Source organism: Eumetopias jubatus, unplaced genomic scaffold, assembly GCF_037043125.1.
Source record: "Eumetopias jubatus isolate StellerSeaLion01/CBP00866 unplaced genomic scaffold, mEumJub1_p1.0 scaffold_13, whole genome shotgun sequence".
Lineage (NCBI taxonomy): Eukaryota > Metazoa > Chordata > Mammalia > Carnivora > Otariidae > Eumetopias > Eumetopias jubatus.
Window position 1 is genome coordinate 14,591,050 of NW_028274819.1, and position 25,163 is coordinate 14,616,212.

At 36.4% G+C, this 25,163-nt stretch overlaps 2 protein-coding genes and 1 pseudogene across 2 annotated transcripts; 1 reads left to right on the plus strand and 2 right to left on the minus strand.

Annotated features, from left to right (window-relative positions):
- Window positions 1–749: 749 nt before the first annotated feature.
- On the minus strand, window positions 750–7,130 carry LOC114215189 (olfactory receptor 4P4-like). The gene is given in 3 exon segments (XM_088017486.1): window positions 750–794; window positions 797–1,729; window positions 7,059–7,130. Coding segments are annotated over 3 exon segments (1,050 nt in total).
- A 5,673-nt stretch (window positions 7,131–12,803) lies between these two features.
- On the minus strand, window positions 12,804–13,732 carry LOC114215324 (olfactory receptor 4C46-like). Its single transcript, XM_028111254.2, is given in 2 exon segments — window positions 12,804–13,690; window positions 13,693–13,732. Coding segments are annotated over 2 exon segments (927 nt in total).
- Window positions 13,733–22,324: 8,592 nt separating this feature from the next.
- LOC114215188 (olfactory receptor 4P4-like) lies at window positions 22,325–23,471 on the plus strand (annotated as a pseudogene).
- Window positions 23,472–25,163: the final 1,692 nt, after the last annotated feature.

The window sequence follows — 25,163 nt, forward strand, 5'->3', positions numbered from 1 at the left end:
TTGGGGCACCAGGGTGGCTCATTTGTTTAAGAGACTGCCTTTGGCTCAGGTTGTGATGCCAGGGTCCTAGGATGGAGCTCTGCCTCAGATGGATAGTTGGCTTCTTCCTCTCTCTCTATACCCTACCAACCCGCCCTCCTGCTCCTGCTTGTGCTCACTCATGTGCTCTCTCTCTCTAACAAAAGGAATCTAAAAAAAAAACTATTTCTACTCTAAATATCTATTGAATTGCAAAACTGATTTCTGTAAGAACTAAGGGATATATATATGTGTGTGTATATACACACATATTTACATATATTCCATCAAAAATTTAAATTAATTCTTTTAGTTTTAGATTATTGCTTTTTTTTCTTTTTTTAAGATTACAACTTCTGAACTACCAAAGAATGTCTGTCACTGTGTGGTCTGGCCTCTAATGGCAATGTATTAACAAAACTATCATTAAAATATTTCCCTTTATAATTCACTAGTAATATAAGCTTTTGGTTTATTTGCTTTGGCTCAATTTTTTTCATGAAGGTTCCCCTATGTATACCATCTTAATACCCCACAAAATTAACTTGGTTTGCAATTTTCTGGTATGCAAGAATCAGGACTTGCTCACTGATCACTCTAAACCTGTGGTCCTGTTGCTGGCCTTCACTCCCCTCATGACAGGGATGGCCCACAAACCCCATGAGATAGTCCCTGCCTTTTTCACTCTTATCTCCCACTTTTCTTTCTCAGAGTTGCTTGGCCAATAAACTTCAAATTAACTGTGTGTTTCCTTTGAAAATAATGATGGGGACCAAACCTTTCTCATGGCTTTTTTCAACTCTGAATTTCTCAGAGTATAGATTAGGGGATTGAACATAGGAGCAATGATGGTGTGAAATAGAGCAAATATTTTGTCCTCAGGAAAAATAGTAGGTGATCTAAGGTAGATAAAGATTGCAGGCCCAAAAAATAAGATGACCACAGTGATATGACACCAACAGGTGGAGAGGGCTTTGCGTCTTCCCTGAGCTGACAAATTTCTTAAAGTGAACAATATTGTCCCATAAGAAACAAATAGGACAATAAAGGTTACTAAGGAAACCATACGTGAAAAGGCAATCACAAGTACACCAGTGATGTAGGTATCAGTACAGGCCACCTTTAGCAAAGGAAAAATATCACAACAATAGTGATCGATTTCATTAGGACCATAGAAGGGAAAACCAAATGCAGTGGAAAATAGAAGAAAGGCATGGACGGCCCCACCAGCCCAAGCAGCTAAGAGTAGAAGATTGAACCTTTTCCGGTTCATGATAATCACATAGTGGAGAGGTTTGCAGATGGCAGCATAACAATCAAAGGCCACGGTGGTAAGAATGAAGAACCCAGTGCCTCCAAAGAAGTGCATTGTAAACACCCATAACATGCAATTACTGTAGGAGATGGTTTTTCTTTCCACTAGCAGGTCAGCAATTAACTTGGGTGTAACCGTTGAGGTGTAGCAGATGTCGATAGTGAATAAGTGGCTGAGGAAGTAGTACATGGGTTGGTGAAACAGAGGGCTGCATCGAACGGAGACAAGGATCAGAAGGTTTCCTGCCAACAGGGCAACATAACAGAATAAGAAGAGCACAGAGCAAAATATTTGCATGTTCTGGTTATACGAAAGTCCTAGAAGTATGAATTCTGAGATGTTTCTCTGGCTTTTCACATATTTGGATTTAGTGTACCTTTCCCCTAAGGACTTACACTGCTTAAAGAAAGAAAAGATAATTCTAGGTGAATATTAACTCTATCAACATTATATATAAAATTAATTAAAATGCATATTATCATAAATAGTGTTAGGAATATTTGTTCTTGATTTATTGATTTGAGCAAGTTTTTCTTTTTTTTTATTATTACGTTATGTTAATCACCATACATTACATCATTAGTTCTTGATGTAGTGTTCCATGATTCATTGTTTGCGTATAACACCCAGTGCTCCATGCAGAACGTGCCCTCTTTAATACCCATCACCAGGCTAACCCATCCCCCCACCCTCCTCCCCTCTAGAACCTTCAGTTTGTTTTTCAGAGTCCATCGGCTCTCATGGTTCGATTCCCCTCTGATTTCCCCCCTTCATTCTTCCCCTTCTGCTATCTTCTTCTTCTTCTTTTTTTTAACATATAATATTTGTTTCAGAGATCACAGATCTGTGCTTCAACAGTCTCGCACACTTCACAGCGCTCACCATAGCACATACCCTCCCCAGTGTCCATCACCCAGCCACCCCATCCCTCCCACCCCCCACCACTCCAGCAACCCTCAGTTTGTTTCCTGGAACTGGAGGGTGTTATGCTGAGCGAAATAAGTCAATCAGAGAAAGACATGTATCATATGACCTCACTGATATGAGGAATTCTTAATCTCAGGTTTTTCTTTTTATGCTACTTTTATAAGTTTATCATGAAATATTTTTATAATGGCAGTAAACAGAATAAATACATATTTTACTCAATATAACTAGTAATTATTTAAATATCTAAATACTATTTGAAAATACATGTTACTTCTATTAATTATACTCTTAGATAAAGGACTGCTAATTATATTATTTAGTCTAAAACAAGGAAAGATTTTTCTCCATATTTCCTAGTTTTTTTAACTTACACATAAAATCAACTTTCCTTCTTTGAAAATTATCTGAGAAAATTCCCTTAATTTTCTGGGAATGAATCCTGAAGAAATGCACATTTGTTTGAACTACTGAACTATAGGATGTGTAGAGCATACTATAATTTCCTACCTGGTCAAATATTGTGAGTAGGTCGTGTGAAACCAATGGAATTGCTCTTACATTAAAAAGCAAAGAATAGTTGAAAACAATACAGCAAAAGAGAATATCAATTAATGATTGAAATCTTGAAAAATATTCAGGAAACCCATTCTTTTGTCATATTTATAATTCATGAGTTAAATACAATTTAAAAAATACATGCTGTCATTGATGTTTGTGATAGCAGTTGATAAAGGAAAGATAAAACTGTTGAATTGCCCATGTATTTTTGAACGATGCACTTGTCCTGGCTTTGGCAGAAAATTTCATATTTTAGATACAATCTAAAGATCCAATGCCAATAAAAGGGGATAATCCTGAAAGTAACTTGAAGACACTCTTCCTGATGAGTTAGAACTCAATGATATTTGTTGCAATAATGAATAAATGAAAAATTCAGGAATTCACATCTCTGTATCTAATGTATGTCTTAAGACATCATTAAATCAGTGCAAAATGAGATTAGGAGGAAGAGAAAGCACTTCCAAGAGCTCTTTTACCCACTAAGGAGGAAATATCTGATTCTAGTGGGTTTGCAAAGCTAGCACCTTCTACCTTAGTCTGAATCTCAAGTGACAGACATATCTGGGCCCCCAGATGTCTATTTAAATTACAAAATGCTTTTGTTACAATATTATTTAACGATCATTGTAGAGACTCATAGATTTAAAATCTATGTTATTGATACTCCTCAAAAAGATTTTAGATGGCAAATAGTTGACAGCTAGGGCATTTTTAGAATGGTCTGTACTGTAAGACATCAATTTTACTTTAAATTACTATTCAAAATTCTAACCTCATGAATGTAGAAATTTCCAGTTTGTTTTTACTTTGCTTTCAGGATCTATAACAAGGATCCCTAGCCTCCTTTATATAACAAAATAATATAAATATGTCACAGAGGGTTCCGCAGTTAACTGTAACAAAGGAGTACTGAAAAGCTTTAGGAGTGTGAGGATCATTGACCTATCTTCTACTTACTGCAACTGATACTAATCTTTGCTTATGAGGTAGAAACAATGTTAATTTTTCAGGTATACCTAATTACTAAAATAAATTGATTTATAGGCAACATTTATCTAAGTAGACTAAGAACAATAGAAATGTGGAAATCACTGGACCAATTCAAATCTCTGATTCTGAACAGAAGAGACATATCAAGAGAATTTAAGTAATTTCTCAGGATTTTAAAATAACATGTGAAAAGACAGAAATCCTGTTTCTTCCTCAATCTGGGGCTATCTTTCATGGGAGAGAACTGAGAGGGATGTCATGAAGGACAATATGGAAAAACCCTTCCTTCCTTTTTTGTTTATTTTGTTATGTTAATCCCCATACATTACATCATTAATTTTTGATGTAATGTTCCATGATTCATTGTTTGCATATAACACCCAGTGCTCCACGCAGAATGTGCCCTCTTTAATACCCATCACCAGGCTAACCCATCCGCCCACCCCCCTCCCCTCTAGAACCCTCAGTTTGTTTTTCAGAGTCCATAGTCTCTCATGGTTCATTTCCCCTTCTGATTTTCCCCCTTCATTCTTCCCCTCCTGCTATCTTCTTCTTCTTTTTTTTTCTTAACATGTAATGTATTATTTGCTTCAGAGATCACAGATCTGTGCTTCAACAGTCTTGCACACTTCACAGTGCTCACCATAGCACATACCCTCCCCAATGATATGGAAAAACTCGTTTGATTCCTCCTCTGAGCAGAAAAGAATATACAAGACGATGGGTTAACCAACACCCCGTCTGTCTTTTTGAGAATGTATTGTAAGTAAAAAGGTACAGAACATTTAATAAACCCAAGTATTCTTGGATTTGCTGATTCTAAAACATTTGAAATAATTTGCCTTCAGTTTTACAAAACTACAAATTCCTCATCAGGATTCCTGCTTGTTTTCTAGATCATCATTGGAATTTCATCTCCAATAGCTCAAAACCCCAGCTTGTATTCTGAGGGAACTTGCTTTATGATCAGTGCCTTTAGCAGAGGTAAAGGGAAGACAGAAAAGTCATTTGAGGAGAATTACTGTCATAAAACAATATAGTGATACTGAGGAACCCACCCATGGAACAACTGAAGTCACAATTGGTAAATAAAGAACATCAGGCAACACTGAACAAGCGGTTGAAACAGTAGCAACACAGAAAGGGGTAGAAAAGCTGAGGCATCTCAAATTAACTGAACAGTGTCATCCTGGAGCAAATGGCTTCATCTCTTTAGGCCCCTTCTTCCTCGTTTACAACTAAGATATCATTACAAAATTCAGAATTTTAATGAGGAATACATGAGGCAACATAAAATAGCCAGTGACATGTGTGGTTCAAAACTCATTTTTCTTCTACAGTCTTTCCTCTCTGAGTGATTAGTTTAGGACCACAGATTGTCATGCACACACACAATTATTGGGAAAATAAAGGAAATAAAAAAGAACATTCATAGCATGGATTTAGCAAGTATGATCACGATAAACACCAATTTCAACAATCTCTTACTGAAACTCTGTTAATATCTTAATCAATTGGTTATTTAGTCTGTTTCTTAACACTGATCACTAATCTAATTTTTTTTCTACAAAAGGTAAACAGATGATATTTTTAATTTCTTGGTATTATTGAATACAAATTATGTGTACCTTTTTGAAAATGCTGTTTATGAAGGAATAGAACCTGTCATATTTAAATAAAAGTTTCTACCACACATTCAAACTTTCCCTTAGTGTAACAGAATGTAAGGTACCTTACCTATAACCTTACCATGGTTGACTCAGATGAAACTACTCTGTTTTAGGAAGGCAGATGTTTTGAAATATAAGAAACCCTTTGTTACTGTACATATTCAAGCATAAACTGGTCTGTTTCTTAATAAGAGTATGGAGGACTGCCTGTATTTAAGAGCTGGGGAAACAAATTCACTGCCAACATGAAGATGGTTTATCTAACTCTACTGTTTTGCTCCCCAAAAGAGAGAATTTTGTTTATAGCTAATGTGCCATTAAAACTAAAGTTTGCTGAAACATTTTTATAGTAATAAATTGTCATATGCTGCAAGAGAAGTAATATGCTTTAGAATGAGGTTATATAGAAGTAATATAAAGAACACACAGTTAGCCTAGCACGTGTGTGGTGGGACCCTTCCCAAACAAAGGTGACAAGGGTAATTCACTAACTATAGGATCTGAGTGGCTGTCTGGTTAGTTTTGGGGCTGCATCAGGAAGCATCCCGTCCTCAGATACTCACTCTTCCAGTTTGTCTCTAGTAACAAAATCTGGAATCAAAGGCAGAGATTTAGAAACCCGGGAATTCAAACACAACCAGATGAATTCTCCATGAATATTTTGGGAAAATTTCAACAAGTCTTAAACCCTCTACAATTTACAAGCAAAGTGGACTTCCAAAATTCACTGACACAGTGATGCAAGCAGTGGATCTTCATCCCTCAGGAAAGCAGGTGAGAAAAATGAAAGCTGATTTAGCTGCCCAATGATAGCTCTGAAGAAAAATAAGCAAAATGGGTTTTTATATTCCTGCAAAAGTTAGCACGACTATTTAGGTCCTAGGAATCATCCCTTTATTTTATGCCTATGCCTGAAGATAATTTGGTTCAGAGGAACAGATTACAAACTTATGATGACTAATAGGTCTTTGAAATCTTTATGTAATTATATTCCCAGGGGCATTTCCAGACAGGTTCTGGCCCAAGTGTTGCAAAGCCATCGTCACAGAAATGTGCTTGGTGCTCTTGGCTATAAACTTTCCACAATTGCTTATCTGGAAAAAAAACGGACCCTTTTTCCTTGAAGGCCCCAAAAGGCTATAGTGTGACCGCCCTGTGCTCTTCCAGATTTCTGAAGAATAGGAGGGAAATTGTAGCCTCAAATAGTATTAGGTGAGCTTTCAGGAAATCAGAAATGAGGTAGGACAAGAAGCACCAAAGAGGGCCACTTATGGTCATTTTTGTTTTTGTTGTTATAGTTTTTGAAATTATAAAGATCTTCAGTGTGCAGGGTAGGTAGGTAAATAAAATCAATGACTTGTGATATTATAATTGGTATGATGTTAGCATTGATGAATGAGCTGCTGGAAAACGGTAGACAAAAAAAAAAAGAAATGAATAAAAAACTCTTCCCCATAACTTGGGAGGGAGGAAAAGCAAAAATGATATAGAAAAATCTGAGGAAGGAAGCAAAGTACAGCAAAGCCTTTAATGTGTTTCCCATCTGGTTCTTTCTCTGCTTACTGACTATTCACAGGTTGTTTAGACTCAGTCTCATCCGCATGCACTGAAGCCAGGCAGTGTTTCTCTGCCATATGCCAGTCCATGCATGTAAAGTTTTCTCATGCAAGAAGTGTCAGGAAATCAAATTTTATAATATTTAATCTGTTTCAGATCAATCTCATTAGCCAAAGAATAACAAAAATTTACTGAGAGATTGTTGAGTGGATTAAGTACATCATATTATTTAATGTTCCTAATAATACATATTCTGACACACATATTATTAACTTTTCTATGTAGATAAAAACACAGAAGGTTCTGGCATTTGAATAACTTTCTCAAATAGCCAGTAAGCAATTGAAACAAGAAAATAGGTTATTCTAGTTTACTGCTTCTTTTGGGGCTTTAAATATTTAATAACCTTGAGGAAATGAAGGATTTTAGAACTTCATCTTAAAGGACATTATAACCCAGTGATTTAGAGCTTGTCTACATCAGCGGTATGCCCAGTGCTGACTAAGCTGCACTGAAGAGCTAGTCTGTACCAATCTACGGCAGGAAATAGCTGGTCATATCTCTAACCCTCTCCCTGTACACACACGTGGACAACCCTTAGAGAAGGATACATGTTATATTCACATCCTCAACTGTTTAATTCATCCTACTAGTTGTGCTGCATAGTTATAATTTTGGTGAAGTGTAAATCATCATTTTTATGGACACTTTTGTTAGATATATTTATTTATTTTAGAGCGAGGGAAAGAGGGAGGGCAGGAGGGAGAGAGAAAGAATAAGCACATGGTGGAGGGGCAGAGAGGGAGAGAACTTCTCAAACAGACTATATGCTGCATGCTGAGCCATGCTAGGGGCTTGATCTCAGGACCAGATCACCACCTGACCTGAAACCAACAGAAGGATGCTGAACCAACTACACCACCCAAGCGCCTCTATTTGGACACTTGTTCAGCTCAAAAATTTTTTTCGTTTAGTTCACATTCAGAAAATATTTCAGGTAATCCAAGGTCATGAGGATATTCTATATTTTACACCATTTTTTTTACCTTTTACATCTTACATATAGCTCTAAGATCCATTTTAAATAAATCTGTACCAGTGTGATGTATAGATTAAAAGGTTTTTTGCCTTTTTTGTTTTATTTGTTTTGTGGGGTAGATAAAGATACCCAATATTTCCACTATCATTTATTGCAAAAACTATTTTTTCACCACTGAATTGACTGCAGACTTTTGCTGAGATTAGTTGCATGCATGTGCAGGTCTACCACTGGGCTCTCTAGTCTGCTTTGCTGATCTTCTGGGATATCTTTATGAAAATACCACATCATTTTGAACACAACAGTTTTGTAACATTGCTGAAATCAGATAGTATAAGTTCTCCAAACTCTTTCTTTTTTAATGTTCTGGGACCTAATTTAAGGCCCTCATATTTCCATATGAGTTTTAAATCAATTTGGAAAAATTTTGAATATGTGCCTGTAATTTTGTTTGAGAATGCTTTAATCTGGAGATTCCTTTCGGGAGAATTCAGCTCTTAATAATGTTGAAACATCTATCCACAAATACAGTCTTTTTTCTACTTATTCAGGTGTTTATATTCTTTTAACAAATATTTTACTTTCAGAGTACATGTTTTCCTTATATGTTGCTACATTTATTCTCAATTATTTTATAATTGTAAGGACATTACAAATAGGATTTTTAAAATCCAATTTCGATTTGTTAGTCACTAGTACAAACTATGAAATTGAATTATGTAAATTGATGTTATATCTTGAAATTACACTAAACTGACATTGCAAAGGAGGAGAACTAAATTTATCTGTACTCACAGTGAAATGATTGCTTATGTAAAAGTTCTGAATGTGTGTGTGTGTGTGTGTGTGTGTGTGTGTGTGTGTGTCTGCTAATGTAATAGTGTTATATACACTTGCCTCCAAAGAGTAATAAAGCAGTTATAATTATTATGGTCATATGAGGATGAGATTACTAGTTCAGTGCTGTTAACTATAGCAATACAGAGCATTAAAGGGCATGGGTAAGAACTTGGAGGAAAATCATTAACAAGTATAATCTGAAGTAATCTTGGCTCTGTCCTTAATTAGCGTCTTGATCTTGGCAGGATCTTTAACTTCTCTTTGTTTCTATTACATAATGTATAAAATAAGTATAAAACAATAGCAAGAATTATCTTACGGGTTTGTAATGGGGATTAAATCAGAAAATGTCTGCCAAAACACTCAGAGCCACTATACATTCAATTTTAGTAAATACCCTTATTGTTATTATTATCATCAAACTAATTCCCTGACACTGTTTCCTCATCTCAAAATGTATGGAATAATACCAACCACACAGGAGGTTATCAGTATTCAATTTTATTAAAGTATACATACTTCAGATTATATACTTTATAATATAATTTAGAATTTAGAATCCTTTAGTATTATAATACTATTTCTAAGGACCCTACAGAAAGAATGAGTCATAAGAGAATATTTTGAACAACTCTATGCTAAATTTAAAAAGACTGACAATGCCAAGTGTGGGTGAGGTTGTGGGGAAATGGGATCTCTCACACATTGCTGGTGGAAATGTAACAAAACACCACCACTTTTGAAAACACTTTGGCAGTTTCTTAAAATGCTAACAAATATTTAACATATAACTCAGCAATGCCACTCTTACATATCAATCCAAGAAATGATAATCTATGACCACATGAGGAACTGTTCGTGAATGTTCACAGCTCATCATTCACTATGGCCCTTACCTGGACACAATAAAATGTCCATCAGCTAGTGAATAAGTATACAAAATGTGATAGAGCCATACTGTGGAATACTATTCTTACTAAAGAGGAAAAAACTAACGATAATACAATGTGATAAACCTCTAAAAAAGTTTGGTAAAGGAAGAATTAATATTGTCTTTTAAAAATATTATTTCCAAAAAGTCTGTTTCTCCCCTGGTTATGCTATCTGGTTTCACAAATAAATCAAGGGAAAATCTGATGTGTCCTTGAGATTCCCTAGATCTCTGACCAAAGCTCTGCGGATTCCTTCATGTCTCAGCAGTTGCTGTCAATGTGTATAAACCTTGGATCCTCAGTTCCATCCTGTACCCAGAAATGACCATTCTCACAGTAAATGTCCTTCTTCTCACTCACCTCAGCTGAGTTTTCCCTCCATTTTTAATCTCATTCCTTCTACTTCTTCCCTTAGTAGCTGTCCAGTCTTTTTAGAGAGGATTCTCTGTTTTCCATCTTTGCTACCTTATCATGTGGGAGCACGTGTCTGCTATTTCACTCCTTCCCACCCAGAAATCTGGCATTCACATTTTTCTCTGAACTGTAAAGTGTCTATTTGTAAAATGTGAGTCCTTAGACCTGAAGAATTAAGGAGACATCATTCTAACAGACAATTCTGATTCCACTGTTCACTCCTCAGAAAGTGTGGGTAATGGCGCATTGCCTTTGAAATAAAATCTAACTTTATGTAAGAACATTGTTGTATGTAGAATTCATCATAATTTGACCAAAGCACACTTTTTTGATCTTAGAATTCATAATGATGGATGGGATCAATATGTTTATGTCAGGTCAAACATGGCATAAATTCTGAACTTGTCATATTTTAATTGTGAGGTTTGCAGCGATTGGCTTCAAGTCCATGAGCCTTCTTGAATTAATTAATCTGCACATTTGGATAAGCAAATGACTCAAAGGTGGTTTTACCACAATACACCCATTAGGATAGCCAAAATATGGGACACCATCACCAATGAATGCTGGTGAGGATTTGGAGAACAGGAACCCTCATTTGTTGCTGGTGGGAAAGTGATATTGTGCAGCCATTTGGGAATACAATTTGTCAGTTTCTTATAAATCTAAACATATTTTACTGTACAATCCAGCAATCTCACTCCTTGGCTTTTACCCAAATGAGTTGAGAGCTTGTGTCCACATAAAAACATGCACATGGATGTTTAAAAGCAGCTTTATTCATAATTATCCAAACAATTGGAAGCATCCATGATGTCCTTCAGTAGGTTAAGATAGATATACTGCAACATCAGACAGTGCAGAATTATTCAGTGCTAAGAGAAATGAGCTACAGGTCATGAAAAGATATGGAAGACCCTTTCAATGTGTTCCCCATGGTACTTAGCATTCAGCTTTAACACAATGATGAGACTCTTCTTGATCTTCCTTGTCATTAACTTTCCAGTTTCATATCTTACTAATTAGACTTTTAGGAGCTCAGTGTCCAGCTTATAACACGACACACAGTAGGGGCTCAGTAATTAATTACTGAATGAATCGATGAGTCTATAGCCACAACATATTGAAATGATTAGATTTTCTTCTTCACCCACTGGCTTTTGTTATGCATCCTCTCATAGGAATATTCTCACCCTTATACATGCCTATTCACTCCAATGATTCCCTTTCACTTTTTGTGCCCCTTTTTGATATGTTTCATTTAGGAATTCTTCCTGACCCCCCTGGTCTTTGTTGTGTGTCCCTCATACATGCTCTCTCAGCACGCTCTGCTGCCACTACCTTCCCATTTATAACATGGTCTTATCATATTCTGCTCCCCTTTGGGTGACTCTCAGTGGATATGAAGCTCTCTGAAGGCAAAACCCAGATTCGTTTCTATTCATCACGGAAGCCTCAGCAACCACCAATGCCTCTGATATATTTTTGGGGCTCTAGAAATTTCTATTGTTTCATGAATGTGTGATATATTATCAAATATAAATAAATGGAATATATTTATCCTGAAGTTGTTTTGTGTGTACATGGAGCCACATATATTTTCATAACAGCATTTCATAATGAAATGTTCCCAAGAAGTAAACTAATTAACAGAGAAAAACGGCATGAACAGCTCACATTCATATGATGATGAAATCTTGCTGAGAGCAGGGAGAGTATCAAGGTAAGTTTTTTCTCCTCACTGAGAGTCCCAGTTTTAGTTTCTTTCTTATTACACAGTTTAAGCAGGAGTTAAAACAAATTGTGCTTTTTCAGAGAGATTTAGCTAAAATTCTCAGAGCCTAAATCAGAGAAAAAGAGGAAGTAAGTCCCTGGTCTCTGGTACTATTGCTTTTCTCTACATTTTCTTGACTCTATCTATCTTCCTTTATAACATTATTCACTCAATCAATATTTATTATGCCTCAGACATTATGCTGCCTTGTAGAAATTACTTTTAACAAGTAGTCAAGTACTCTATGGAGTGTGACTTTATTTAATACATAGAAATTCCTCTCAAATAATAAGATGTTCATTTATGTGAGTCATCTTTTTTTTTTTCCTAAACGTTGTGCAGCCTAAGATGGCTGACATAAGCAATACAAAATGACTCCGAATTCTACAAGGAAATTTGGAAACTTGGGGTAATCTTTGTTACCCCTCAGAGGTTAAATGGCTTTTTGCTTTTATAATCCTATAATCCTTTTGCACCATAATTTTATAGGCAACATGTTATCATCAACCCTGATGTACAAAAATGAGCAAACTTGTTAATAAAAATATGTTGGAATTTATAGATAATGAATATGTATATAGTATGTAACATAGTCTGTGGTTAGGTTTTTTCTTTCTTCCACACTTTTCTGTTCCACTCAGTGCACAATCTGTCATTCATAACAGTTTACTACTTTCTTTATACGGTAAGTATTTGCTGAGATCATCCAAAATGTCCTTTTCTCCTTTGCTTCCATTGCATCAATGTTGAGCTTCAAGCATATTTATTTCTCACCTGAAATAACTTTTCTACTACACAGTTTCCTAATGGCATCTTTCATCTGGTCATTTCTCAAGGTATAGATTAAGGGGTTTAACATGGGCGTTATCAGAGTGTAGAACACTGCAACTGCCTTATCAATAGGTAAAGTAGCTGCGGGTCTCATGTACACAAATATGCAGGGAACAAACAATAGGACAACCCCTGTCATGTGGGAGACACAGGTGGAGAGGGCTTTGCGCCTTGTTTCCAAGCTATCGTTCCTTAGGGAACGCAGAATGACCACATAGGAGATGATCAAGAGGAGGAAGTTTAACAAACAGATGAATCCACTGTTGGCAGCAACAAAGAGCCCTAGAGTGTGGGTATCAATGCAGACACGATTGAGCAAAGGGTTCAGATCACACATAAAGTGATCTATGACATTAGGGCCGCAGAAGGGTAAAGGGATGATGAAGAGGATCTGTATGGCGGCATGAAGAAAGCCTCCCAACCACACCACTCCCATTAGCAGGCCACACACCCTCTGATTCATGATGGTCATGTAGTGCAGTGGCTTGCAGATGGCCACATAGCGGTCATGGGCCATCACAGTGAGCAGGATGACACCAGCACCTCCAGTGAAATGTTCCCCAAAGATTTGAGTTATACATGCATTGAATGTGGTGGTCTTCTTTTCACGGAGTGAATCTATGATCAATTTGGGGTTATTGACAGAAGAATAGCAGGCATCAATGAAGGAGAGATTGGCAAGGAAATAGTACATGGGGGACCCCAGTAATGGGCTGGCAGTGATAGTGACCACGGTGAGCACATTTCCTACCACAGAGATGATGTAGATGACCAAAAAGACAACAAATAGGATTTTCTGCATCTTTGGATTCTCTGTGAGCCCAGTAGAACAAACTCTGTCACGTTGTTCCTATTCTCCATTATTTCATTGTGTGATTATTTTCATTACCTGAAAAAAATTCTTTTTGATTAATGTGACCTTGAATTTATTGAGCCTTTTCATTTAAGTAAATAATAAATACCTAGATTCTAATGGGTTTTGTATTCTCATAAAGTTTTTTGAAATAGAAAATAAGTTTTGACAATTACTTAAACTATCTCCTTGGTGAAAATTCTGTTGAGTATGGACATGGGGAACTTTGTAAACACAGAGGTGGGACATCATTTGTGCACACTTCATCATCTGAGGTGGCCAAGCCTAACATGAAGTAGTGGATCCTACACATAGAGGCAGCTAAGTAAGAAAGCGGCAGTAGTTTATGATGTAAAGGCTATAAATGCACAGTTAAGAAATTTTCTCTCTATCCTTAGGAATGGGGGGACGATGGCAGAAATTGAGAATATAGATGGAAATGTGAAGAGGAATATGAGGAAGAGGGAATAAGCAATATAATATTAATAAAGATCTACATGTGTCTTGGATGAAGTGGGCTGAGGTTCAGTAAGGGAATGGAAGCCAAAGAAAGAAAACCCAGTTAGGAGGTTCTTTATAATACTCGACAGAGGACAAACAGGGCACTGGTGGTGGGTATGTAAAGAGTGTATACAAAAGTGACCATAAAATTAATCATAATGCTTATTGTCTAAATATAATAACATAATAATTGCTATATATATGTATATACACACATATATATATACTTTATTTTTTAAGATTTTATTTATTTATTTGAAAGAGAAAGGGAGAGTGAGCACGAGAGAGAAAGAGTGCACCAGCAGGAGGAGAGGCAGAGGGAGAGGGAGGAACAGACTCCTCACTGAGCAGGGAGGTAGACCTGGGGCTTGATCCCAGGACCCTGATATCATGACCTGAGCCAAAGGCAGATGCTTAACTGACTGAGCCACTCAGGCACCTATATATATGTATATATAAATATATATATAAATAAATATATATATAATATATTTGATTGCTATCTTCATGGCATAGTAACAAGTGCTCTGTACATAGGATCTCATTAAATACTGATAACATCTTGTGTGGTTGGCATTATTCCATCCATTATGAGATGAGGAAACAGTGTCAGAGAATTAGGTTGATGGTAATAACAATAACAATATTTACTAAAATTGAATATTTGGTGGCTCTGAGTGTTTTGGCAGATATCTGCTGATTTAATCCCCATCACAAACTCATAAGATAATTCTTGCTATTGCTTTTATACTTATTTTATACATTATGTAATAGAAACATAGAGAAGTTAAAGATCCTGCCAAGATCAAGACGCTAATTAAGGGCAGAGCCAAGATTACTTCAGATTATACTTGTTAATGGTTTTCCTCCAAGTTCTTACCCATGCCCTTTAATGCTCTGTATTGCTATAGTTAACAGCACTGAACTAGTAATCTCATCCTCATATGACCATAATAATTATAACTGCTTTATTACTCTTTGGAGGCAAGTGTATATAACACTATTACATTAGTAATTGTGTATTGTTATACAAGACAACATTGAACTAGTAATCTCCTCTTTATATGACCATAATAAATATAATTGCTTTATTACTACTTTGGAGGCAAGTGTATATAACACTATTATATTAGTACACACACACACACACACACACTTAGAACTTTTTACATAGGCAATCATTTCACTGTGAGTACAGACAAATTTAGTTCTCCTATTTTATAATGTCACTTTAGCATAATTTCAAGATAAAACATCAATATATATAATTCAATTTAATAGTTTGTACTAGTGACTAGCAAATAGAAATTGGATCCCACTTATAATGTCTTACAATTTTAAAATAAGAATAAATGTAGCAAGATATAAGGAAAACATGTACTCTGAGAGTAAAATATTTGTTAGGAGATTATAAATACCTTAATAAATAGAAAAAAGACTGTTTGTGGACAGATGTCTCAAAGTTATTAAGAGGTGAATTCTCTCCAAAAGAATCTAGGATGAAGCATTCTCAAACAAAATTACAAAAAACTTTTCCAAACTGATTTAAAACTCATACTGATATACTAGGGCCCTAAAATAGGTCCCACAACAAAAAAATAAAGAATTTGGAGAACTTACACTATCTGATTTCCAGTGATGTTACAAAACTTCTGTGTTCAAAATAATGTGGTATTTTCATAAAGATGTCCCAGAAGATCAACAAAGCAGACTAGAGATCCTAGTGGTAGACCTGTACATGCATGGTCAACTAATCTCAGCAAAAGTCTGTTGTTAATTCAGTGGTGAAAAAATAGTTGTTGCAACAAATGATAGTGGAAATATTGGGCATCTTTTTCTACCCCACAAAACAAAAAAAGCAAGAAAACTTTTATCTATACATCATGCCGGTACGGACTTACTTAAAATGGATCTTAGAGCTATATGGGAAATGTAAAAGTTAAACAAAAACAAAAACGTCTGGCATAAAATATAGAAGAAAATCTTCGTGACCTTGATTACAAGAAAAATTTTCTAAACATGTGCAACAAAGGTGTCCCAAATAGGGGTGCCTGGGTGGCGAAGCTGGTTCAGCCACCGACTCCTGATTTTGGCTCAGGGTTCTGCAATAGAGCTCCCCTGCAGGACTCAGCACTCAGGGTGTAGTCTGTTTGAGAATTTCTCTCCCTCTGCTTCTGCTCCTCCCCCATGCTCATTCTCTCTCTCTCTCTCTCCATCCCTCTAAAATAAATATGTCTAAAAAAAAGTGTCCATAAAAAATGATGATTTGCACTTCACCAAAATTATAACTATGCAGCAGTACTAATATATAAAGAGGGATGAATTAAACATTTGAGGACGTGAATGCAACATGTATCCTTCTCTAAGGGCTGTCCAAGTGTGTGTACAGGGAGAAGGTTAGAGATATGACCAGCTATTTCCTGTTATATTTGGTACAGGCTAGCTCTTGAGTGCAGCTTAGTCAACACTGAGCATAACACTGTAGACAAACTCTAAATCACTAGTTATAGTGTCTTTCAAGATGAAGTTCTAGAATCCTTCATTTCCTCTAGGTTATTAAATATTTAAAGACCAAAGAAAGCAGTAAACTAGAATAACTCATTTTCTTGCTTCAATTGCTTACTGGCTATTTGAGCTCTAGAAACTTCTGTGTTTTTATCTACATAGTAAAGCTAATAATGTGTGCGTCAAAATATGCATTATTGTGAACATCAAGTAATAAGATGAACTTAATCCACCAAACAATCTCTCAGTAAATTTTTTGTTATTCTTTGGCTAATGAGATGGATCTGAAACAGTTTAAATATTATAAAATTTGATTTCCTGACACTTCTTGCATGAGAAAACTTTACATGCATGGATTGGCATATGGTAGAGGGAGCCTGGCTTAAGTGCGTGTGATTGAGACAGTCTAAACAACCTGTGAATAGTCAGCGAGCAGAGAAAGAACCAGATGGGAAACACATTAAAGGCTTTGCTGTACTTTTGCTTCTTTCTTCTAATTTTACCATATTATTTTTGCTTTTCTTCCCTCCCAAGTTATGAGGAAGAGTTGTTTATTCCTTTCTTTTTTCTTTTTTTTGTTTTTGTCTATCATTTTGAAACAGCTCATCCATCAATGCTACCATCATACCAATTATAATAACACAAGCCATTAATTTTATTTACCTACCTACCCTGCACACTGAAGATCTTGATAATTTCCCAAAAAAGGACTGAAAGTGGCCACTTTCGTTCTCCTTCTACTTCATCTCAGCTTTTCCTGTGCTAACCTGATACAATTATAGGCTACAATTTCCCTCCTGTTCTTCAGAAAGCTGGAAGAGCACAGGGCAGTCAGACTATAGCCTTCTGGGGTCTTCAGGGAAAAAGGGTCAATATTTTTTCCAGATAGGCAATTGTGGAAAGTTTATACCCAAGAGCATCAAGCACATTAATGTGATGATGGTGTTATAACCCTTGAGCCAAGACCTGTCTAGAAATGTCTTTGGGAATATAATTATATAGAGCTTTCAAAGACCTATTAATTCTTGTATTTCCACTTAATTTTTATTCTGTTCCTCTGAGCCAAATTATCTTCAGGCATAGGCATTAAATAAAGGGATGATTCCTAGGACCTAAATACTTGTGTTAACTTTTGCAGGAATATAAAAACGCATTTTGCTTATTTTTCTTCAGAGCTATCATTGGGCAGCTAAATCAGCCTTCATAATTCCCACCTGCTTTCCTAAAGGATGAAGACCACTCTTTCATCATTGTGTCTTAGTGAATATTGGAAGTCCACTTTGCTTGTAAACTGTAGAAATTTAAGAGGTGTTGAAATTGTCAAAATATTTGCAGAGAATTCATCTGGATGGTTTTGAATTCTGGGTTTGTAACTCTCCGCATTTGATTCCAGATTTTGGTACTAGACACAAACTGGCAGAATTACTACCTGAGGACGGGATGCTTCCTGATGCAGCCCCAAAACTAACCAGACAGCCGCTCAGATCCTATGGTTAGTGAATTACCCTTGTCACCTTTGTTCAGGAAGGGTCCCATCACACATGTGCTAGGCTAACTGTGTGTTCTTTATATTATTTCTATATAATTTCATTCTAAAGCATATAACTTCTCTTGCAGCATATGACAATTTATTACTATAAAAATGTTTCAGCATATTTTAGTTTTAATGACATATTACTATAAGCAAAATTCTCTATTTTGGGGAGCAAAACAGTAGATTTAGATGAACCATCTTCAAGTTGGCAGTGAATTTCATTGTGTCCCCACCTCTTGAATACCAGCAGTCCTCCATATTCCTATTAAGCAAAGAGGAGTTTGGGCACCTGGGTGGCTCAGTCTGTTAAGCGTCTGCCTTCTGCTCAGGTCATGATCCCAGGGCACATCGGGCTCCCTGCTCTTCGGAGAGCCTGCTTCTCCTTCTCCCTCTGCCTGCTCCCCTGCTTGTGCACTCTCTCTCTTTCTCTATCTCTCTTTCAAATAAATAAATGAAATCTTTTAAAAAAAGAAACAGACCAGTTTATACTTGAATATGTATAATAACAAAGAATTTCTTATATTATAAAACATCTGCCTGACTAAAACAGAGTAGTTTCATCTGAGTCAACCATGGTAAGGTTATAGCACCCTACGTTCTGTTACACTAAGGGCAAGTTTGAATGTGTGGTAGAAACTTTTATTTAAATATGACAGGTTCTATTCCTTCATAAACACATTAATCCAAAAGGTACACATAAATTGTATTCAATAATACCAAAAAGTAAGTGTTTGTGTACATTTTTGTAGAGAAAAAAATAGACTAGTGACTAGCATTAAAAAACAAGCTAAGAAAGATATCCATCGACAGATGAATGGATAAAGAAGATGTGGTATATATACACAATGGAATATTATGCAGCCATCCAAAGGAATGAAATCTTGCCATTTGCAACGATGTGGATGGAACTGGAGGGTGTTATACTGAGTGAAATAAGTCAATCAAAGAAAGACATGTATCATATGACCTCACTGATATGAGGAATTCTTAATCTCAGGAAACAAACTGAGGGTTGCTGGAGTGGTGGGGGGTGGGAGGGATGGGGTGGCTGGGTGATAGACATTGGGGAGGGTATTTGCTATGGCGAGCGCTGTGAATTGTACAAGACTATTGAATCACAGATCTGTACTTCTGAGACAAATAATGCAATATATGTTAAGAAAAAGAAAGGGAAGAAGAGAGCAGGAGGGGAAGAATGAAGAGGAGTAAGTCGGAGGGGGAGACGAACCGTGAGAGATGATGGACTCTGAAAAACAAACTGAGGGTTCTAGAGGGGAGGGGGGTGGGGGGATGGGTTAGCCTGGTGATGGGTATTAAAGAGGGCACGTTCTGCATGGAGCACTGGGTGTTATGCACAAACAATGAATCATGGGACACTACATCAAAAACTGATGATGTAATGTATGGTGATTAACATAACAATAAAAAATTTAAAAAAACAGGCTAAGATAACCAATTGATTAAGATATTATTAACACAATTTCAGTAAGAGATTGTTGGAATTGGAGTTTATCGTGGTCATACTTGCTAAATCCATGTTGTGAATGTTCTTTTTTATTTCCTTTATTTTCCCATTGATTGTGTGTGTGCACGCATGACAATCTGTGGTCCCAACCTAATCACTCAGAGAGGAAAGACTGTAAAAGAAAAATCACAGTTTTGAACCACACATGTCCCTGGCTATTTCATATTACCTCATGTATTCCTCACTAAAATTCTGAATTTTGTAAGGATAGCTAATTTGTGAAATGAGGAAGAGGAGGCCTAAAGAGATGAAGCTATTTGCTCAAGGATCACACTGGTCAGTTAATCTGAGATGCCTCAGCGTTTCTGCCCCTTTCTGTGTTGCTACTGTTTCAACCGCTTGTTCAGTGTTTGCCTGAAGTTCTTTATTTACCAATTGTGACTTCAATTTTTCCATGGGAGGGGTCCTCGGTATCATTTTATTATTTTATGACAGCAATTCTCCTCAACTGACTTTCCCTCTTCCCTTTTACCTTTGCTAATAGCACTGATCATAGAGCAAGTTCCCTCAGAATACAGGCTGGGGTTTCAAGCTATTGGAGATGAAATTCCAATGATGATCTAGAAAACAAGCAGGAATCCTGACGAGGAATTTGCATTTTTGTAAAACTGAAGGCAAATTATTTCAAATGTTTTAGAATCAGCAAATCCTAGAATACATGTGTGTATTAAATGTTCTGTACCTCTTTACTTACATACATTCTCAAAAAGACAGACGGGGTGTTGGTTAACCCATTGTCTTGCATATTCTTTTCCACTCAGAGGAGGAATCAAAAGAGTTTTTCCATACTGTCCTTCATGACATCCCTTTCAGGTCTCTCCCATTAAGGATAGTCCCATATGATACCATATGTTTCACTTATTTGTGGAACATAAGGAAGAGCATAGAGGACATTAGGAGAAGGAAGGAAAAAACGAAGGGGGAGCGAAATTGGAGGGAGAGATGAACCATGAAAGACTATGGATTCCGAGAAACAAACTGAGGATTTAGAGGGGAGGAGGGTGGGGGAATGGGTTGGCCCTGTGGTGGGTATTAAGGAGAGCACATTCTGCATAGAGCACTGGGTGTTATATGCAAACAATGAACCATGGATCACTACATCAAAAACTAATGATGTATTGTATGGGGACTAACATTACAAAATAAAATAAAATTAAAAATCAAACAAACAAAAAAAGATAGCCCCAGATTGAGGAAGAAACAGGATTTCTGTCTTTTCATATTTACACTGTGTTACTTTAAAATCCTGAGAAATTACTTAAGTTCACTTGATATGTCTCTTCTGTTTAGAATCAGAGATTTGAATCGGTCCAGTGATTTCCACCCTTCTATTGTCCACAGTCTACTTAGATAAAAGTTGCCTGTAAATCAATTTGTTTTAGTAATTAGGTATATCTGAAAAATTAACATTGTTTCTACCTCATAAGCAAAGATTAGTATCAGTTGCAGTAAGTAGAAGATAGGTCAATGATCCTCACACTCCTAAAGCTTTTCAGTACTCCTTAGTTACAGTTAACTGTGGAACCCTCTGTGACATAATTATACATTAGATACAGAGATGTGAATTCCTGAATTTTTCATTTATTCATTATTGCAACAAATATCATTGAGTTCTAACTCACCAGGAAGAGTGTCTTCAAGTTACTTTCAAGATTATCCCCTTTTATTGGCATTGGATCTTTAGATTGTATCTAAAATATGAAATTTTCTGCCAAAGCCAGGACAAGTGCATCGTTCAAAAATACATGGGCAATTCAACAGTTTTATCTTTCCTTTATCAACTGCTATCACAAAATCAATGACAGCATGTATTTTTTAAATTGTATTTAACTCATGAATTATAAATATGACAAAAGAATGGGTTTCCTGAATATTTTTCAAGATTTTAATCATTAATTGATATTCTCTCTTTTGCTGCATTGTTTTCAATTATTCTTTGCTTTTTAATGTAAGAGCAATTCCATTGGTTTCACACGACCCATTGACAATGTTTGACCAGGTAGGAAAGTGTAGTATGCTCTACACATCTTATAGTTCAGTAGTTGAAAAAATGTGCATTTCTTCAGGATTCATTCCCAGAAAATTAAGGGAATTTTCTCAGATACTTTCAAAGAAAGATAGTTCATTTTTTGTGTAAGTTATAAAAATTGGGAAATATGGAAAAAAATTTTTTATTTTAGATAAATAATCTAATTAGCTGTCCTTTATCTAAAAGTATAGCTAATAGTAGTAACATGTATTTTCAAAATAGTATTTAAATATTTAAATAATTACTAGTAATATTGAGTAAAATATATATTTATTCTGTTTACTGCCATTATAAAAAATTTCATGATAGAGTTATAAAAGATAGCATAAAAGAAAAACCAGCTCAATTAAATAAATCAAGAACAATAATTCTTGACACTATTTATGAAAATATGCATTTTAATTAATTTTATATATAATGTTCATACAGTTAATATTCACCTAGAATTATTTTTCTTTCTTTCAGCAATGTAAGTCCTTAGGGAAGCATACACTAAAGTCAAATATATGAAAAGCCAGAGAAACATCTCAGAGTTCATACTTCTAGGAGTTTCATATGACCAGAACATAGAAATATTTTGCTTTGTGCTCTTATTCTGTTATATTGCCCTGTTGGCAGGAAACCTTCTGATCCTTGTCTCCATTCAATAGAGCCCTCTTTTTTTTTTTAAGATTTTATTTATTTATCTGACAGAGAGAGAGAGAGAGAGACAGCAAGAGAGGGAACACAAGTAGGGGGAGTGGGAGACGAAGAAGCAGGCTTCCCACTGAGCAGGGAGCCCAATGTGGGGCTCGACTCCAGGACCCTGGGATCATGACCTGAGCCAAAGGCAGACTCCTAACGACTGAGCCACCCACGTGCCCCAATGCAGCCCTCTTTTTCACCAACCCATGTACTACTTCCTCAGCCACTTATCCACTATGGACATCTGCTACACCTCGACGGTTACACCCAAGTTAATTGTGACCTGCTAGTGGAAAGAAAAACCATCTCCTACAGTAATTACATGTTACAGGTCTTTACAATGCACTTCGTTGGAAGCATTGGGTTCTTCATTCTTACCACCATGGCCTTTGATCGTTATGCTGCCATCTGCAAACCTCTCCACTATGTGATTATCATGAACAGGAAATGGTGCAATCTCCTATGTTAGCTGCTTGGGCTGGTGGGGCCGTCCATGCCTTCCCTCTATTTTCCACTGCAATTGGTTTGCCCTTCTGTGGTCCTAATGAAATTGATCACTATTGTTGTGATATTTTTCCTTTGCTAAAGTTGCCTGTACTGATACCCACATCACTGGTGTCCTTGTGGTTGCCTTTTCAGGTATGGTTTCCTTAGTAACCTTTATTGTCCTATTTGTTTCTTATGGGACAATATTGTTCACTTTAAGAAATCTGTCAGCTGAGGGAAGATGCAAAGCACTCTCCACCTGTGGGTCTCATATCACTGTAGTCACCTTATTTTTTGGGCTTGCAATCTTTATCTACCTTAGACCACCTACAACTTTCCAGAGGACAAAATATTTGCTCTATTTTACACCATCATTGTTCTTATGTTCAATCCCCTAATCTATAGTCTGAGAAATTCAGAGATAAAAAAAGCAATGAAAAAGTTTTGTGCCCATCATTATTTTCAAAGGAAACACACAGTTAACAAGAAGTTTATGGCATAAGCAACTCTGATAAAGAAAAGAGGGAGATGTGAGTGAACAAGGCAGGGACTCTCTCATGGGGTTTGTGTCATGGGGGGAGTGAAGGCCAGCAGTAGGACCACCGGTTTACAGTGATCAGTGAACAAGTACTGATTCTTGCATACCAAAAGTAATCGGAAACTAAGTTAATTTTGCGGGGTATTGAGATGGGATACGTAGGGGAACCTTCATGAAAAACAATTGAGCTAAAGCAAATAAACCATTGTATATTATTAGTGAATTATAAAGGGAAATATTTTAATGATAGTCTTGTTAATACATTGCACTTAGAGGCCAGACCACACAGTGACAGACATTCTTTGGTAGTTCAGAAGCTGTAATCTTAAAAAAAAGAAAAGAAAAGAAAAAGCAATCATCTAAAATTAAAGAATTAATTCAAATTTCTGATAGAATATATATAAATATGTGTACACACACACACACACACACACACACATATATATATCCCTTAATTCTTACAGAAATCAGTTGTGCAAATGAATAAATATTTAGAGTAGAAATAGTTTTATTTTTTTTAAGGTTTTATTTATTTTTTTTGAGAGAGAGAGAGAGTTCATGAGAGAGTACGAGCTGGATCCGGGGGGCAGGGGTGGCAGCGTATAGAGGAAGAAGGAGAAGCAGACTACCCACTAAGCAGGGATCCTTTTTTTTTTTTTTAAGATTCCATTTACTCATTTGAGAGAGATAACGAGAGATAGAGAGCACGAGAGGGAAGAGGGTCAGAGGGAGAAGCAGACTCCCCGCTGAGGAGGGAGCCCGATGCAGGACTCGATCCCAGGACTCCAGGATCATGACCCGAGCCAAAGGCAGTCGCCCAACCAACTGAGCCACCCAGGCGCCCTAGGCAGGGATCCTATGCAGGGCTCCATCCCAGGACCCTGGCATCACAACCTGAGCCAAAGGCAGTCTCTTAAACAAATGAGCCACCCTGGTGCCCCAAGTAAAATCTGTTTTAAAGTGGTTCCTTGGGGTCAACTCTCCTGATGTCCCACTGAAATCAATAATAATAAATAGTGAAGACAGAGTGAGAATCTACAATTCTGAATGCTGAAACACACTTCCTGGCATTCCACCTATTGGCCAGAGTATAGTATCATTTCCCATAAAGTTAAAGAACTATATATTAAAATTTATGTGTTGTTCACGCCTATGTGCCTAAATTGATAAACAAATGATTAGTCCTTGGATCCTCAACCAAGGACTTTTCTTATTTCAATGACAGGGAGAAAGAGAGAAAGAGAGCACGCAAACTAGCAAAACAGAAATAAGATGTGATTTAACCACAAAGTAAATGAAAAAACTAATGCATTTTGGTTGCACATGGTTATTTTGATGGCAGCTTTATTCAGAATCACAAACCTTCCAAAGCTTGGAAGCAACTAAGATGCCCTACAGTAGGTGAATAAGTAAATAAACTATTGTACTTCTGGAGAATGGAATAATATTCAGCACTAAATGGAACTGAGCTATTAAGGTAAGAAGATATATGCAGGAAACATAAATGCATATTTCGAAGTGAAAGAAGCTAATGTGAAAGGGCTACCTTTTGTATGATTCAACTACAGGTTTCCTCAACTTAGAAGGGAGTTATGTCCCAATAAATCCATAAGTGGAAAATATCTTTTTTTAAGACT